This window comes from Mustela nivalis (genome assembly GCF_964662115.1).
Source record: "Mustela nivalis genome assembly, chromosome: 8".
Taxonomy (NCBI): Eukaryota; Metazoa; Chordata; class Mammalia; order Carnivora; family Mustelidae; genus Mustela; species Mustela nivalis.
The window spans coordinates 19,855,147-19,873,684 of NC_139027.1; the positions used below are offsets into that span (position 1 = coordinate 19,855,147).

General features: G+C 52.8%; 1 protein-coding gene and 1 long non-coding RNA gene across 3 annotated transcripts in view; one reads left to right on the forward strand and one right to left on the reverse strand.

Moving 5' to 3' along the window:
• Positions 1-18,538, reverse strand: part of OTOF (otoferlin) — a gene marked incomplete at its 5' end in the record, with an annotated part of 90,506 nt that overhangs the window by 20,141 nt on the left and 51,827 nt on the right. For both annotated transcript variants that reach the window (XM_082744966.1, XM_082744965.1), the window contains 8 exons: positions 1,374-1,560; positions 2,276-2,462; positions 2,827-2,986; positions 5,187-5,271; positions 5,647-5,709; positions 10,244-10,375; positions 16,684-16,738; positions 17,217-17,343. In XM_082744966.1, the coding sequence (XP_082601092.1) occupies positions 1,374-1,560; positions 2,276-2,462; positions 2,827-2,986; positions 5,187-5,271; positions 5,647-5,709; positions 10,244-10,375; positions 16,684-16,738; positions 17,217-17,343 (996 nt within the window). The remainder of the gene's footprint in view (positions 1-1,373; positions 1,561-2,275; positions 2,463-2,826; positions 2,987-5,186; positions 5,272-5,646; positions 5,710-10,243; positions 10,376-16,683; positions 16,739-17,216; positions 17,344-18,538) is intronic.
• Positions 14,895-18,538, forward strand: part of LOC309871832 — a 6,097-nt gene continuing 2,453 nt past the window's right edge. The window contains exon 1 of the long non-coding RNA XR_014315512.1: positions 14,895-15,078. This is a non-coding gene — a long non-coding RNA (uncharacterized lncRNA). The remainder of the gene's footprint in view (positions 15,079-18,538) is intronic.

An 18,538-nucleotide genomic window follows, 5' to 3' on the forward strand; every position in this document is an offset into this window, starting at 1 on the left:
GTTGAGCATGGGCAGCCCGAGACAGCCTCCTCGCTTACACGGAGCCCTCGCAGGTCAGGCTCCCTGCCTCCTGCTCCGTGAAGCCCGGGCTGCCTACAATCTCTTTGAGGGACAGAGGCCGGCTCCCCTCAAATTCCTCAGCCTGGCCTTCTGGCCCTTAGCGGTCTGTGCAGACCTGCATCTCACCAGGTCCCCCCATCGCCCCTCCCCCATGCAGACCCCTCCCCTCCTCTCTGAAGACCCTCCCTCTGTCGGCCTGTGTAACGCCTTCTCTGTGAAGCAGGCTCAGATCCTAGTCCCAGCTAACTTGTCCTGCTGTTGGCCTTTGCTGTCTCATGTGTAACTCAGGCCCAATTTGGCAGCATGTGCTATGTTTTTTTGTTTTTTGTTGTACCTGGTTTAGAAAAAAATTTATGGCATTTAAAAAACTCAGGATGTGCTGTACATGATATAAAATTCACCATTTAAAAATGTGCCGTGTATGGGGCGCCTGGGTGGCTCAGTGGGTTAAGGCCTCTGCCTTCAGCTCAGGTCATGATCCCAAGGTCCTGGGATCGAGCCCCGCATCAGGCTGTCTGCTCAGCGGGGAGCCTGCTTCCCCTCTCTCTCTCTGCCTGCCTCTCTGCCTACTTGTGATCTCTGTCAAATAAATAAATAAAATCTTAAAAAAAAAATGTGCCATGTAGTGGTTTTCGGTATATTCACTCTGTTGTACGGGCATCACCTGATTCCATCGCCCCCCGCCCCCAAGAAACTCTGTACCTATTAGCGGTTAGGTCCCTGTCACCCACCTCCAGCCCCAGCAAACACTAGTCTACTTTCTGTCTCTGTGGATTTGCCTATTCTGGACAGTTCATATAAACAGTCAGAGAACATGTGGCCTTTTGTGCCTCTGGCCTTAGGTTTTGAGCCCGTGACGGCACTCGCCCTCTCTAGTCCCCTGTGAGCACCACGAGGCTGGAGGTAGGTGTTTCTCGTGCTCTACCTCCCTGAAGCCCAGAGCCTGAGTTCTAGAAGGAGTCAGTCCCACAAGCCGGTAGACAGTATGTGCATATGTGAAACGTGTGTGTACATACGTGTCATCATTATTTCCATTTCACCGATGGGAAAACAGGCTCAGAGATCACACAGCTACTAACCCTCAGGGCTCAGTTCAAATCCAGACAGACTGGCTTAGGCAGGCTGTATGAGAGGACCTGAGCCATGACCTTCCCCTTTTCCTTTGAAGGGGGGGAGCTGCGGACCAAGCCCTCACCATGCCTGGGTGCCTTTCGGGAAATGGTTGAGATGGTGGAGGAGGTGGGGGAGGGCAGGTCTCACTGACTCCTGCCCTTCAGTGCCCTCGTCCCCTCACCCAGTCTCCTACTGCTGACCTTTGTCCCCATCGTTGGAAATCTTGCGCAGGTCAATGAAGTGGGTGCCGATGGCCACGTCGTTGACCTTGTCTGAGTCTCGGATCTGCACCTTCATGCGCTTGCAGAGTGGGGGGAATAGGTCTGTAAAGACCACCTGCTCATTCCACAGGGGCTCATAGCTGCTTTTCTGCACTGACGTCTTGCCCTGGAGGGAAGGAGTGAGGGTCAGGGTGTGTGTGTATGTGTGTGTGTATGTGTGTGTGTGTGTGTGTGTGTGTGTGCGCGCACGCGTGTGTGCACACGTATGCACATAGGGGTTACGTGTATATGTTATATGTGTGTACATGTGTGCATGCATGTGGACTATGCATAGGGTATGTGTATACAGGTGTCATGTGTATGTGTATGTATGTGTATGTGTGGGGTGTATATATATATATAATTTTTAATTTAAATTCAACTTAGTTAACATGCAACATATTGTTGGTTTTAGGGGTAGACTTTAGTGATTCATCAGTTGCATACAACACCCAGTGCTCATGTGTGTGTGTGCGCGCGCACACGCACACACACGCACACACACTTATGTCTGGCAGGCACTCTCCCCCACACCAGCCTCTCAGACTCTCCTCCCTTTCAGTGCTCCTGTCTGCGCTCTTGGTCTGCAAGACACAGAGGCAGGCAGGATCCCCTAAGGCCTGTCCGTGGCTGAGAGGACCCCCAAGCCAGCGGCAGCTCCAGCCCCTCTCAGCGGGAGCTCCCCTCCCTTCTCCCTCTCCTCGAATGCACCCCGGGATCGAAGGTGCCCCCTGGCTTCTCATTCTGCCTCACATCCGCCTCCAGCCTCCCTCCTCCAATCACTCTGTACCTCTCATGCCTGTTACCCCAAACCCAGCCTCCTGCCTCCTGCACCCCAATACCTTCTGGCCAGCAAAGGAGACTTGCACATAGGGGTCGACCAGGTCCTTGTTCTCACCAATGAAAGCCTTCTTCACATTGGCCATGAGGCTGGTGTTCATACGGGGCAAGCCCTCTGCTCTGTAGATTTTCACGTAGAACCGGGCCCACTGGCGTTCAGGGGGCACCCCCTCGGGGAGCAGCAAGTTCCTGCCGGCACACAGAGCTAAGGCTTTCGTGGCCAGGCGTGGGCAACCCAGTCCTGCCCTGGCATCTGCCTTCCCTGGTGCCTGGGACAATCTCCGTGAAGTCCTCCCCGCCCTGCCTCAGTGCTTCCTCTCTTGGGGTCTCTTGGGGTCTAGGGACCCCAAGGCCAGCCCTGCCTTTGGTCCTTCTTGGAAGAGCTGGTCTGTCTGGGAGTGTGGGGTGGGGGGACAAAAGTAAGGGAGAGGGGTGCGGGGAGGCTCTGTGTGCCAAGTCCACCTCAGGGGCTCCTTGTGGGGGAAGGGAGGGCTGGGTCAGGTCTCCAGGGCTGGATCAGGTCTCCAGGGCTGGGGGCAGATGGGAACCTCACCCCTCAATGTCATCGTCATCTGTCTCATTGGCCTTATGGGGTGTCTTGATGTTGTCCCCCTTGCCCACCACGGCGACGTCACACTTCACGTAGCCCTTCAGCCCAGCGGAGATGTCGTCGGGGTCTGACAGGATGGCCCACTTGTGGTGGAACTGGTGCTCTGCAGGGGTGACGAGAGCGGACTGCACCTGCCGTCGGGGGCAGGCTGCAGGGCTGAGCAGCCTTTTGGGGCCTGATCCCCAGGATGGCCGGAAGGAGACAGAGGCCCCCAGAGGGGCGAACAGCTGGGGAAAGGTCCTGCATCCAGGTGTGTGACTTTGAAGCGAGAACGCTCCAAACTGGTTTCTCTGCCCGCAGCTGTCCTGCCCCGACCCCTGCGGACAACCTGCACACAGTAGCCCCGCAGAACCCTCGGAGAGGCTCCCCCGCCCTCACTCCTCCTTCCAAATGTCTGCACCTCGTGAGTGTGTGGGGTACAGACCACTGACCTTAGTGGGGTCTGTGAGGCCTCCTGATTCCACTCTGCCCCCCTCACTCCTCTCATCCCACTCCGCCCCTGTGCTCCCGCTGGGTCCAGCTGCTGACTCCCCTCAGAACAACCCGAGTCCCTGCCAAGCCCCTCCTGCCTTTAGGGCTGCTGCTCTTTGAGCTTGGAAGGGTCTCCTTCCTCTCCCCCACCCCTTCCAAACTTCTCAGACACCTGCCAGGGAAGGCGGGTCAGGCTGGGGCAGTGGCTAGCGCCCAGGAACTCCTCTATGATCTACCAGAGGGGGGCTGTGGACTTGGGTGACCCCCCTCGCCCCCCTCCCCTCCAGCAGAGAGAATTAGTGAGTGAGCAGGGTCCTGCTGTTGCCTCTGATGGTGGAGACATGGTCCTGCCAGGGTGACAAGTGGGCCCTGGTCCCTCAGGAAACCCTCCCAGCTCCACAAGATATCGAACTACCAGAGACTCTCAGCATCACCCACGAGCTCTGTGTCCCTGGCTAGTTTGCTTCCAGTGACTCCCTGGCTGGGTCAGTAATCAGGGGCTCATCAGGAGAGTCAGGCCAAACCTGAGACCATCAGATTGAAGACCTCAGTGCCCTAACGGAAGGGGCTGTGTGACGTCAGGTTCCCAGGAAGGGGACCAGGCTCAGGAACAGATTCAGAAGCAGCAGCAACTCTGGCGGTGGGTTAGCCCAGCACAGAGCCTGGGAAGAGCCGGATCGCCAACCGGCCCTCTCCCCGCTTCCGAAGACGCTAATGGTCACTAGGGTCCCCCTCTGCTGAGGACGACAGTGTGTGTGTGCGTGTGTGTGTGTGTGTGTGTGTGTGTGTATGGCAGTGGGAAAGGTGCTGGCCGGGAGTCAGGAGACTGGGTTCTGTTCCCATGGGCCCTGGGCAAGTCTCTTCGTAACCCTGGGCCTCTTTGTTATACAGAGACACCTGACTAGTGTTTTGAGCTCTCTGGTGGATTGAGTGTCCTATGAGTTTGTGGTGGTTATGCGTACAGTCCTGGGTTTGGACTCGATTCCCTAGTCTATGTCACGGAGCCTGCACCAGCCAAGCGTCTATGAAGTCGAACCGTAAGAAATCATCGACTTGTTCAACCTAATAGTTTGTGGCCCTTCCAAGCTACTTAACTTCTCTTGGCTTCATTGATCTCATCTGCACAATGGGGAGGAGCACCAATGCCTCCGCCTCACTGTTCTGTGGGGGTCAAATGTGACGCCAGGTGAAATGAGATGGTCCCTGTCAAAATGCCTGACGGAACCATTACTGCATCCTGAGTGGTGGGTTCACTTCAGGGACGAGGCGTGGGGCCCTCTTGGCCTGGCCTGGGCCTCACAAAGCCCCTGGGAATTCCATTGGGGTTCCCTTGCCAGCCCCATCCAGGGTTGGCTCATGGGGACCCACATTGCTGAGAGTCATCTGCAGCCCCACACGCCATTCTTGGGGGGCCTAGGGCCCTCGACGGACAGTCCGCGAGCCCGGCCTCCCTCAGAGGCTGCCACACCCCTTTGTATTGAGGACAGTGTGGCTCAGGGGTGCCCTAGAGTCACACAGCCTGATTTCTCCGCAGACCATCTGGGTGACAGTGGAGCCCCAACACTTCTCTGAACCCCAAGTCCCTCAAGTGTAAAAGGGGGTGAAGCCCCCTACACCTTGCTGGGCTCCTGGGACTCCAACGGCCTGAGCACAGGTCATTGCTGCCTCTGCGTGCAGACGGGATGCCCATCCCTCCACGCCCCTGAAGGCCTCACACTGAGTTTATAGTCCCGGCCAGGTCAGGCCCGGGGACTGCCAGGTTGGGAAGGATGGCCTGGGCCACCCTCGTGAGCTGTGGCCACTGAAGCTGACCGAATCACGCAGCTACTCACCAGGCTGGGAGTACACGGTTCCCACATCCATTTTGAAGGACCCCACTAGGGTGCCACTGCGCAGCAGGTTCTTGGAGTGGATCACCTTCCAGGCAGAACCACCAGCCCCCAGTCAGGCCAGGCAGGGTAGAGGCTTTCCATGGGGGACAGTGGCACCACCCGTCTTTCTGGGGAACAGAGCTTTTTGGTGAAGTGGGAGGGCATTCGGTAGGGCAGGAATGGCTTGCTGAGGCTCAGCATTAACCCTTCTTGCCCTCATTTCTGCTGGCTGCCAGGTACGGGTGAGTAGGTTGCACACTGTGCAGAGATGCCTGGTTAAACAGGCGAGAGGGGCCCAGATCAGCCCGTGCTGTGCTTGCCAGCTGTGTGTCTGGACATGGGGCTGCCTTCTAATGGTTGGTTCATCCAGAGAGATGACCTTTTCAAGTCTACACCAAAGAGCAGCTTGAGCTACACTCACCGAGATCTTGATGATCTTGTCGAACATGACGTCAGGAGAAACGTGGAAGTCAAAGACGAAGTACTGGAAAGAGGAAGGACCCAAACCTGCCATGATTCAGCTAATAGCAGCCAGCGATCTGGGACAGTGACAGGCCCCTCTCTCCTGCCAGTGCCTGTCTGCGTCCCGGCCATCTCCCCTGAGCCCCGAAGGTCAGAGGAGTAGCAGTGGCAAATATCAGTCCCCCCAACTCTATGGCAGGCGGGAGTCATGTGGCTTTGGGCAGCACGTGGTCTGCTCTGTTTCCCAAGCTGTAAGATGGGGTATGACACCCGCCTCGGAGTTTTGTTATGAGGCTGGGTGAGACCGTATGAGACACCATAACATACAGCGCCACTGTACAGGCAAGACAGACATTGCCTTTAACCACACTGCTCTAAGCCTGATGTGTCCCAGCTTCAGCGATGTTGAAGGTGTGAAGGACTTCATTTGCCAGAAACGGAAAATGCTCCGAGTATGATCTGGCCCCTGGAGCTGGGAGCTGCCACTGTCCCTGGCCCCATCTCTCCAGGCCTCGGTATGCAGGTGCCGGGAATGAGGGCAGGGCGCAGTCACACAAGGACCATGGCTTTGGTGAATTTGTGGGCAGAGACAAGGAAGAAGTGTTGCCAACATGCTTAGGACCAATGTCTGAGGACAGTGTGTTCCCTGCTCCTGGAGATTCACACTGGGGCACTGTGGGTCAAAGTGCTGCCTTTAGGGTGCCTGGGTGGCTCTATCAGTTAAATGTTTGCCTTCTGCTCAGGTCATAATCCTAGGGTTCTGGGAACAAGCCCCACATTGGGCTCCCTGCTCGGTGGGGAGCCTGCTTCTCCCTCTCCCTCTGCTCCTCTGTTCCTCTCTGCTTGTGTTCTCTCTTTCTCACTCTCTCTTTCTCAAAATAAACAAAATCTTTTTTTAAAAGTGCTGCCTTTAGAGCAGACAGCTGGGCTCTTCCAGTTAGGCCAATCACTTCCTTCCCGGGCCTCAGTTTACCGCCCTGTGATGTGGGGACAATACTCGGGGCTGCCATGTTGAACTGCTCCAGGGGCACCATCCGAAGGGGTGTGGGAGGCATGGTAGTGAAGTCTGAGTGAGCTGACCACGGTCAAGCGTTAAAGCCATAAGTGCACATGGTCGGGGGCCCCATACATGGCAACTGCTGCATGTGGCCGCAATGTGTCAGGTGGCACTGGTCGGGGGGCACCGAAGCTCTGGAGAGATGGATGGAGATCTAGTCACGCAGGTGACTAGATTTCAGTCAGAGGGCACAGGGCACGTGTCAGGAAAGGCCACGAGGGATGAGATGGCAGGAGGGGAGGGCAGCAGAGAGGCCCCCAGGGGAGGGGGCATCAAGACAACAGAAAAAGCTGGGCAGTCCAGAGAGAAGGGTGACGTGGACTTGTACTTGGGGACAGTGTGGTCCTTGATGACCCTTGATGACCCTTGATGACCCGGTCCTTGATGACCGAGGGCGGTTTCTGTGGAGCTGGGGGTGGAGACTGGGGGGTACTTAGTAGGAGAGGCAGTGGGGACAGCTCACCGAGTTGGACGGTGAGTGGGAGGTCAGAAAGGGGCGTGGCTAGAAGGGATGGATGGGGGACAGACAGACAGAGAGACTCCTGCCTGTTTCCTGACCCTGAGCATATGCGGTTTTCCATCATTGTACTCAGAGAGAATACGCCAGAGTAGAACACCTTATAGGCAAGGAAGAACCAATGGAAAAGTAAGGCAGAGCTGGGGGTGTTGAGTGGATGGGTGATGCCAGACTCTTTGGGAAGAAAGAAGAGAAGGATCCAGGCCCAGAGAGAGAGGTGGCTGAAGCAGAAGGGGAAGGCACCAGTGGCCAGGACCAGATGGAGCCATGGAATGGGGTCTTGACCTGGACTTGAACGGTCAGGCTATAATGGGAGGGCAGTGGCTGTGAGCCTCCCTTCACAGGAAGATGGGTCTGGAGCCAGGCAGGGGGCAAAGGCCAGGCCGCTGCCTCTGACTGCGTCTGCCCTGGGAGAGCGAGCTAGCTAAGTGAGAGCCAGAATTCTGCAGCCTCTGAGGAGTCTGTGGGCACATTCCTTGTGTGTCCTGAGCAGACGTCCCTTTTCGAACCACTTTAGAAGTCTGCTAAGTCATGCTATTGTTCTCATCTCCCATGTTGTGTTTAGTGGAGTCAAAAAAGGAAAGTTCCTGCTAACTCAGAGAATTAGCCAGAAGCAGCACAGCCCTGGGACTACGGATATTTTTCAGTGAGGAGGAACGTGGCATAGGACAAGAAACAAAAAGGAAAAGTCCTGCTTTGGGACCAGAGGAGTCGTGGGAAGATAGCTTCAAGTGGTTGTTCTCAGCGAGGTAATTCTAACCCCAGCGGGACATCTGGCAACATCTGGAAACATTTTTGGTTGCTACTGGGTGGGGTTGCTACCGCCACCGAGTGAGTAGAAGGGATGCTGCCAACGTCCCACATTTCACAGGACAATCCCTGACACCAAAACGTCCCTAGTGCTGAGTGAGAAACACTGGTTTGGCAGAAACAGAAATTCAATGAATCAGAGCCACTTGGATTTGTGAGAAAGAACAAAACTAGAATCAAGAACAGATTAAAGATTCACGTGAGTGGAAGGGATAGTCTTAGTGGAAAGTGGTTTCTTAGTGGAAAGTCTTAGTGGCAACTGGAAAGTAGTTTTTAGGCTGGAAGTAGGCATGACCTGTCAGGGGAGAGACTGTCACCTCTGTGGTCCCCATGTTGGCAGGCATGGGCTCAAAGTGCCACACATGCTGAGCAAATGTATGTTTCTTCCTTCGGGGGAGTATCCATTCAGCAAAGTGCTACCCAACCCCTCCAGGCACAAGCCAGCTTCTGGGCTGGGCCACAGTGACACAGGAGACAGGGAGCCTCTAACCCACCAGGGACAGAGACATGAAGGACCAACCACAGTTCAGGGACGTTACTGTCCCAGAGAAAGAAGCGCATCGACCTCTGACCCAGAGGATGCTGGTAGGTCGGCTCAGGGACAAGGACCTTAGGCCTGGGCTCTGGAGAGTGAGTAGGAGTTTGCTGGGGAAACGGCATAGGAGCTGCTCTGTTTCCTTGGGAAGGAGCAGGCAGTGTGAACAAAACACAAAGTGCATTGGGGCTGGTGCAAGGTGAGTCTTGAGTCAGCCAAACGTGGCTCTGCCGCTATCAAATAACCGTGGAAGGCCATGGGCACGTGTCTCCAGATCCATTAAGGGAAAGCAGACTCTTAGCTAGGCTGGCCAGGGATGCGCCCTGATGTGAGGTCAGAGGCGGGGAGGCTGAATTTCCTGGCTCCTGGGAAAGTGGCCACATGGGGCTGGGAGATGAGGGAAGGTGTTTGTGAGCACGGATGCCCCAGCCCTGTGGGCCTATGGGCTACCAGCTGTGAGAGCCAGGCCCACCCGTGGTAGCATAGGGCCCTAGCCTGGGTCCCTGTGGGGGACAGAAGTGTGTCCAGTTTTCCTTCCTGAAGATGCATGGCTGGGGAGCTCCCTGTCAAGTTCAGGGGGGACCCCCAGCCCTCACCACGCCTCAGCACAGACATGGAGACCCGGGACACAGATGTCTCACTTGGGCCAGCCTGGCACCCCCACTTCTTGGAGCCACCAGGCAAGGCCAACTGGTTGTCCCTCCAGGAGAGGGAGGGCTAGAACCCTCAGGCTTCTATGTCCCTCAGACGCTCAGGCATCTAAAGGTCACCTGGACATCTCCCACGAGAGCTGATTAGGTCCGTTCCCTGCTGAAGCCCAGAGCCAGCCTATTGTGTCAGCGGTGGCCATCTGAGGGGGCAGAGGGAGCCCTGGGCTGAGGCCGACAGGCTGGGTCCTGCTTCATCAACAGCGCTCTCTGTGCTCTTGGGCAAAGCCCTTCCCACTGAGGCCTCAGTCTCCTCCTCCATAAGATGCGGAGATAGTATTAGAAGGTCTCTGAGTTCCTTTGACCTCAGTGTGGCCTCAGATGGCTGCAAAGAACAGGAGCAGGAACCAGACTTTTTCTCTCATACCCTAAGGCCAGTGCTCTGGAAGCATCCCCGCAGAGGTTCAGGCAGCCTGGAGGCAGCCCAGGAGGAAGGTGAGCACTTGGAACCCGTCTCTGGCCCTTACCGACCGGGCAAGGACTTTCTCCAAGAGCTTCAGTGTCCCCTCATGTCACATGGGATTGAGGGCAACAACCTCCGACTTTCGTGGAGGCCGGATGAGGGGACGCACCTGCAGCATTTACAGGAGAGGCTGGCTCACAGGGACCGCTCCTGAATGGTGTCACTGACCCAGAGGGCTCTGGCCAAGCCCCACGGGGTTCACCCACAGACAGCGCTGGAGGTTTGTTTCAAAGGGTGGCCTCCGGCCAGAACACTGTCAGGGGGTGATCTAGACTTGGGCTTCAGTGGACATGGCACGGCACATCTGCATGCTGGGGGCTGTAACAGCGTGGGCCAAGGTCAGCCCTGCTGGGAGCCTTTTGTGCCCCTTGACTCCTGCTGCTCCCATGGGGCTCGGTGGCCTGGAGCCCCGCGTCCCACCACATGTAGGAAGTCCCTTTCCACACGTAAGGCCACAAGGTACTGACCTCATTGTAGTAGGGGCAGTTAGTGGACTCCTTCATGGACGTGCACTTCTTGTCATCACCCACCTCCACGCACACTACGGGGTCCATGTTCAAGCCCACCAGCTGCCGGGCCTCGATCACGGTGATGCTGACCTGCAGGCAGGAGAGGGAAGCCAGAGGTGAGCCCCGTGAGCCGGGCAGCCGGTCCTCCTGGAGCCGAGCCCAGGAGCAGGGAGCCAATACGGGGCTTGGGTTCCAGTGTGAGCGCTTGGATCCGGGGCTCTTTCCCCACTAAGCCCCTGTGTCTTCTTCTATAAAGGAAGGGCCTGGGCTGGATCACTGCTGCCTGTGTTCTAGAATTATCTGCAGGGTGGAGGGCGCTGGTTAAACAAGCTGGTGTCCCCCCCAAACTCCAGACCAAAACTGTCCAACCTCGGGCGGGTGGGGCCAGGCATCAGGATTTTTAGGACTCTCCCAGCCTCCCTGGCTCTGCCTAGTAGAAGGCTGCAAACCACTTATGGGGTTTCACGCACTCAGGAATTAAGCTTTCTATGTCTTCATTAACGTGCAAGTAATTTCTTGCTCTAGGATCTCTCTTTTTAAGATTGGGGGCCTCTGAAAGCTCTCTGTGTTTCTTACCACACTCCTGGTTTCCTCCTTTTGTTTAATTTCTTTGTTGGGGAGCATGGGCCACCTTTGCTGGCTTGATGCTGTGTGTTTTGTGTGCTCTGTGTCTTTTTAGGGGGGGTCTAGCCCCCTGGAGTCTTACTTCTATGCTGGGAAGCCGTTTTCCAGTAGTTCGTACATCTAACAAATGTTTATGTATATATGTGGGGTGGGGGAGGGGTGGTATGTGTGCATACCTTTTCTGAACCTTCCCTTTCAAGATTTATTTATTGGAGAGAGAGGGAGAGAGAGGTAGGGAGGGGAAGAGAGAGGGAGACAAAGTCCCAAGTAGATTCCCTGCTGAGCATGGCGCCCGGCGACACCTGGGCTGGATTTCATGACCCTGAGATCACAACCCAAGCCAAAACCAAGAGTCAGACGTTTAGCCGACTGCACCACCCAGGTGCCCCTCTTGAACCTTCATTTTAAGCAATCAGTTCTTGCTTTGGATTTAGAGGTGCTGGTCCCCATTGGGGTGGCCATGACAAAAATAGAAAGAAGCACAGATTTGGGGGGCTGGGGTGGCAATGAACCCCAGAACTCATACATGACCAGTTGTGAGAGGCTCACTGAGCTAGATGTGGAAACATCACCTATCCATAAGTTATGTGAAGGTCCTGTGTATCAAGGTGCTTCATAAACCATAGAAAGTTCTAGAAGATGAGAGTTCTTGTGATAAATGACTTCTCAGAGTCTCCCAAGTAGGTGGGGTCCTATAGTTTATGATTGTTCCATTTGTTTCTCTCACACTTGCATTTTAACATTTTAACAAAATAGCCTGTGCTAAGCTAGTGTTAGCATTTACCTTGGCTAATTCTTCTAATGAAACTGTGGGGGTTGCTTTTATGCTTCCCATTTGCAGATTTGGTATTTTAATCGCTGTGCTTTGATGCAACTTCTAAATACGATTTTACTCCAGAAGATTATTTTCCCTTTTCATAAAAAAAGAATAGCCATGGAAATTATCCTCCACTGTGTCCGTCAAAGTCTCATAAATTTTCTGAAGCCCAAGAAATCTGCACATCAAAACTAATGATGTTAAGAAAAATAGAAATTTCGGTACCAATGAGAACATTGCCAAGTAAGTATATAGAACTGGAAACCGAACATTCGCTAATTGAAGTAACACTTGAACTATGAAAGCAAGGATTTCTATTTGGAACTTGAAATGCCAAAGGGAATGAAGCTCAGCGTCCAGAGCTCTGTAGACGTTTAATGATCACCGATTCTTCAGGGAGCTAAAAAGGAAATAGAGCTAATTAACTTAGTTCCGAGAAGTTGACTGTGAAGAGAGTAAGCAGATACTAGAAGTCCTTCCAGAATATTCTTGCACAGCAGTTCATAGAGTTTTAACCTCTATGAAACTTTTAAATGCCAAAGCCTTAAAAAAAAAAAAACTCATTATATTTTCCCACAACTAACCCATCCTCTCCCCTCCATTAGAAAAAGAAAGAAAGTAAGACTCTGTAACTCAACACTGGGGAAGGAGACATACACAGTTTGGGCCTAATAAGAAATAAGATGTGACATCAAGAGATTAACCTTGTAAATGTGAGCAGTTGGTTAGTTTTTATGTTTCTTATCCAGAGGCCCAGCCATGAGGCCCCCTACTCCTTTTCAGGACCCAAAGGATGGGTATAGGAAGAGGACAAAGGGTTGAAAGGAGCAGAGGGTGGGGGCGGGGAGAGAAAGCCTCCAGAGGGTGCTCTTTGCTGGCTGAAGGGTGACCCCGAGGGAAACCCTGAACGTGAGCCAGTGGGGTCATTGCATGGTGTTGGTGGGGGAGGAGAATGTCATTTCTGCTGCTTCCCCACCCCCAACCTGGGGTTATATGGAGGGTCTATATCACTTGGTCTTGAAGTTTCAAAAAAATTTCAAATCAGGGATGTCTGGGTGGCTCAGCCCGTTGAGCGTCCAACTTTTGATTTTGGCTCAGATCATGATCTCAGTGTTGTGGGATCGAGCCCCACGTCCTGCTCCTGCTCAGTGGGAAGTCTGCTTGAGATTCTCGTTCTCTCCTTCTGCCCCTCCTCACCCTCAAATAAATAAATAAATCTTAAAAAAAATAGAATTAAGATAAGACAAATTTTGAGGGAGAGGACTGGCCATCCTTTCCTTCCATTCTCCCATCAGCAGAGGACTTGATTTTTCCAGGGTGGAGATGGGGCAGCAAATAGACCCACAAAGGAACCGACCAAGCAGTGGACCTGGGAGACTCTTAGGGTAAAGACCTATTCAGTCCTCCTCCTCCAAGATGAGGGACCTAATCTCCATGTGATTTCATGAAAACCATTGCAAGGAACAAGGCAGAGTGTAAACCTGCATCTCTGTCCTGGGAGAACCCAAGAGCCATGGTGCTCTGTGACATGCTTCCGCGGGCTCTGATCATGCTGCAGGAACAGTGGCGGGGAACCGGAGATGGCAGGGGACAGGCGCATCAGTGCTGCCCTTCTGTAATACCCTCTACCTTTCCTCACCTCCAGGTGGCCAAGATGTGGCATGACTGGATCTGCATTTTGAGAACATCACTCTAGTGGTGGCACAGAGGTTGGAATGGAGGAGGCGCTACGAGGGCGGGGAGACCAGCGAGGAAGAGGGTGCAATACTGCCTTCGAGGCTGGGATCCATGGTCAATGTCACGAGATGACATGGAGGTGAAAATGTATGCGATCTTGGTGCCCAGAGGAAAGGGCAGGGAACACACTCAGGATTCCATGACCCAACAAGAATCTCTCTGCCAGGTGCTGACCATTGCTCACTCTGATGGGGAAGCTGCAGATTCCCTGGGATGACACTGGGGCTTCTCACCTTCGAGATGCCAATAATCAAGAAAGGGTTTGCACATTACATACATTCTAGCCAGTGGAAACAAAGGGGATGGGCACGCCATGGCCTCTTGGTGGTCCTGAGCCCTCAGGGTCCTTCCTACATCTTCTCCCACCAGCTGGGTGCGCTTTCAGAGGTCTTTCTGACTGGGCGAAGCTAAGCTCTCTCGAGAGGGACGTTCCTTTGCTGTTTTCTTGCTCCCTACATTGTATTTTTTGGAAGCAAGGATAAATCCACACTTGCATTCTCAGAGCTCTCTCTCTAAAACTGTTTTCATAATTGTGATTGAGATGGGAATGAACTTGTCAGACAATACTGTGTTACCAGGTTAAATACAACAACTATTCTGTTCTGTTCAATTCAGAATGTCTGCAAAGCCTTTGGAGGGAGAAAGTGTGGCCCGCTTAATTAAAGTCTCTGTCAGGAAGCAGTTGGAAAGGACTTTAAAAATAAGCAGTAGAGGGGCACCTGGGTGGCACAGTGGATTAAAGCCTCTGCCTTCAGCTCAGGTCATGATCCCGGGGTCCTGGGATTGAACTCTGCATCGGGCTTTCTGTTCAGCAGGGAGCCTGCTTCCTCCTCTCTCTCTCTCTCTCTCTCTCTCTCTCTGCCTGCCTCACTGCCTAATTGTGATTTCTGTCAAATAAATAAAACCTTAAAAAAAAAAAAAGCAGTAGGTAGTAAGCTAAAGATGAACGCGGACCATAGGGGGTGACCATCCAATTAGATCCATCCAGTTAGAGAGAAATTAGTCACTCTGACTGCTTCGGTTGGACACCCTGACTTTACCTTTGAATAACTGTGTGACCTGGGGAAAGCTCCTCACCCTCTTTGTGCCTCGGTTTCTCACCTATGAAGTGGAGGAATACCTATATTTGGATGGTTGTACGGATTATATTAACTTAAATGGAAAACACACAGACAGCTCGCAGTATTGTGCTTGGCTCATAGCAAGCCTTCGAGAACGTAAGTCATGATAATAGGCTCAACAATGACTCCATTTTCTATGTGCCTCGATGTGGCAGGCTGGTGACACATCTGAAAACACAGACAAGGAGGTCTTTGTTCTCTGGGATTTTCCTATTCTCAGAAGACAGGAGCAAAGCCCCGAGCCCAGGCCTCTGGAAAAGTCTTCAGATACTCTGTGTTTGGGTTGTGGCAGAGACAGGAGGGAGCGACATTCCCAGACCTCCCGGGAGCCCAACAGCTTGAAGCCGTTTAAAACTACTGCCTGGAGCTTATTTTCGAGCACCTGGAAAGACGGTCGCCAACTGGATGAAAATGAACTGAAGCAAGGATTAAGGGAGACAAGGAATGTCCCTGAGGAAACACAAAACACAACTGATGAACGGATACAAAGAAAGGTACCTCCTAGTCCTTGGTACCGTCACCTGAGGGAGGAGGGGTGGGGCCGTCCTTAACGATGGGGCCGTGTGTACTGTCTGGGAAGTGAGTATCAAAGATACAGCTGTGGGGGCATCTGGGTGGTTCCCTGGGTTAAGCGCCTGCCTTTGGCTCAGGTCATGATCCCAGAGTCCTGGGATCGAACCCCACATTCGAGTCCCTGCTCAGCAGAGCATCTGCTTCTCCCTCTGACCCTACCCCTGCTCATGCTCACGTGGACATGCTTTCTCTCTCTCTCTCTCAAATTAAAAAGAAAAAAAAAAGATGTATCTCTAACCTGGGAGAGAAGGCTCACTCTGATTCTGGGCCCAGGTTCTGATACAGTGGTAGCCAAGTGGGATCTCCTAAAGACTCTGTTTCCTCTGACCAGTGAGTGTACTCAGTCCTAGGAACGCCCAGAGTCTTCTGACCTAAAGTTGGGTCTCGTTAGACCCTAAGGGAAGGTCTAGAGCAATGGGTGGTCTCTGGGCCTTCCTGCTTCCAGTTTATAAATAAGTACTCGGCGCTTTCAGCTTAGTCTATTGTGGGTTGGGTTAGTAGAACTCAGTTTCTCAGGCTCTGATCGACTCTGCCAGAAGAGACAAAATCAGGATGTGGCCCTGCAAGCTTCAGGACCAGGCCCCCAGGCTTGGGGGCTGCACGAGGGTTTAATCGCCCTGTGTGGCCCTCTCTCCGCAGCTACCAGCCATGCTCACGACCCATCCTGCCCGCGCTGTGAGCACATTAACAATTCAACGGCTTCAAATCTCTCCCCATCACAGCCAGTTTGTCCCCGGTTTTAGAAACACACCAACAGAGGGACACCTGGGTGGCTCAGTTGGTTAAGCCGCTGCCTTCGGTTCAGATCATGATCCCAGGGTCCTGGGATCGAGTCCCGCATCGGGCTCCTTGCTCAGCGAGGAGCCTGCTTCTCTCTCTGCCTCTGCCTGCTGCTCTGCCTGCTTGTGTTCTCCCTCTCTCTCTCTCTCTGACAAATAAATAAATAAAAGATCTAAGAATAAAAGAGAAAAGAAACTCACCAACAGAAAAAATAAGTGTTAATTGGAAAAAACACAGAGAAGAAAAAGAAAAAAAATAACCACCCACATTCTCTCATCTGTGGATAACCAGGATTGACATTACTTCTGACATTAAATAATAGAAAACAACAATTTAAAACAGCACACCAAAAAAAAAAAATCTCTCTTCAGAGGCTCTTACTTTAATTGTTGGAATATATGTATATATTCCAACAAATATATCGTGGTGCTTCTTGGTCTTTTTATGGTTTTTCCAGGTCCCTCTGACTTGATGAAGTCCAATGCTGAACACAAATGAAGTCCTGGGAGTGTTTTGCCCAGCATAAGCATCGTTCTCAAGTTCCTCTTTAAGCTTATGCCTCTTTAGTCATGACACTTTTATGAGTGCCTCCCAGAAACAAGCTTACTTTGGGAACTTACATTCAGCTTGTGGTTCTCTATGACCCTCAGATCCATGCAACCTCAGAGTCTATAATGCACATCTGGTCAGAACTCCCCACTTGAGTAGAGTCTACAGAGTATGCAGCCTCGAGATGTCCCACCTACCTGGAAATCCATGGGCCGCCCAGCACATGGCTCCATCTTAATGTCTGGCTTGGACCTGAGAAGGAAAATGTACAGTCAGGCCTGGTGTAAGGGACTGCTTGGAGGGGAGGAGGTGGGCACTATCAGTGGTTGGACCCTGGCAAAGGGCAGAAGGACAGAATCATAGTCTTCAAACCCTCCAGGACTGTCAAACAGAATGGAGATTAGTTGTTTGCAGAGGTCTCAATAGAGAGGACCAGCTAATGGCACAAGTGACAGAGACAGAGATACTAGGTTGACAGGTTCTGCTGTGGGCTGGGCAACTCTCTGATTTCCCGTGGCCTGGAGGTGTTCAGTGACCTGGAAATAGGCTCCTGCCTTTGTAGGGACCAAGGTGTGAGAGACTTCCAGGAAAAGAAGAAAGGGACAGGGTTAGGAAGAAGCTGGTTGGGGGTGGGAGGGGGCTGATTCTTCCCCACCCCAGTTCCACACCCAGCAGGGTCTTGCCTGAAGGAGCAAGGGCAGTTTGGGTTGAGGGTCTCCTGCATACTCACCGCTTGTTGGAGACATTGGTGGTGAGAGCTGTGACAGAGGCTAGAGACACAGAGTCGGGGTCCAGCCCATCCCCCAGCCGAATAGCCAAGCGGTCAAGGTCCTCCATCTCCAGCACAGCCGGTTCATCTGCCGAAGAAGAAAGGCCATTTAGGTGGACTGGACGGTGGGATAGAGACTGTCTTTCCCCTTTTTCTTTGGCATCCAGGAAGCTAACAGCTAATTTGGGGGATTTACTTGGTAGCATCTGCTTAGAATGGTATGGCCTGAGTATCTACAAGGTTTCCTACCTAATCTGGATCTTTGATTTTAACTGATATCATAACATGTCTTATTTTTTTTAATTATAATTTTTAAAATGATTTAACAATATTTATTTATTTATGTTAGAAAGGGAGAGAGAGAGAGGTGCAGAGAGTGAGAATCTCAAGCCAACTCCAAGGAGTGTTGAGCTCAACGTGGGACTCGATCCCAGGACCCTGAGACCGTGACCTGAGCTGAAACCAAGAGTCAGCTCCTCAACCAACTATGCCACCCAGGCACCCCTTTAAAGATTATTTTTAAGTTTATTCCTTTAAGCAATGTCTACGCCCAATGGGGGTTCAAACTCATGACCCCAAGATCAAGTGCGCTTGCCCTACTCACTGAGCCAGCCAGGCGCCCCGACTCTTTTTCAGTTTGATTGTATATTATTTAGGCACGAATGGAACACCCCTGGGGAAGAAGCGAGGGAGGGAGGAATCCATACTCACACACCTTTCGAACAACAGCTATTCTACCATTTACTGAGTGGCCTCTGAGTGCCAGGCTCTTTGTACATGTATCCCCTGTCCTCATATCCATGTCCTGTCAAGATGGGCATGATTCTCATGTCACGGATTGGGAAACTGAGGCTTAGGAAGTAATTTACCCAGGTAAAAGCGCTGATGATGAATTTGGAACCTAACCCCGCACTGATGTATGTTAGTCCAATGGGATGAAGAATTGATTGTCCTGAGACACTCCACTCTAAGGGGAAGGAAGGGCACACCTAGAATTGGCACAGGGGGTAGGAAGGAGAGAGGTGCTGGGGCCAGTAGACCACACAGGGGACGCTGAGGCAGGAAGACAGGAGCCCTGCAGGAGGACATGTGTCCACAAACCCGGGTCGGAAAGCTACATACAGCTCCCTTATCCAATCCTGTTCTCCCCTGTCTCCTGCCCGGCCTCCCTGCCTCCCTTCAAACAGCTGTCTTGCCCTCCCACCAGGCTGAGCCCTTCACTGGAGCCTGGTGAGAAGGCTTGGGGAATGGCAGGGCAGTGGGTCCTGCCACTGAGTAAGCAG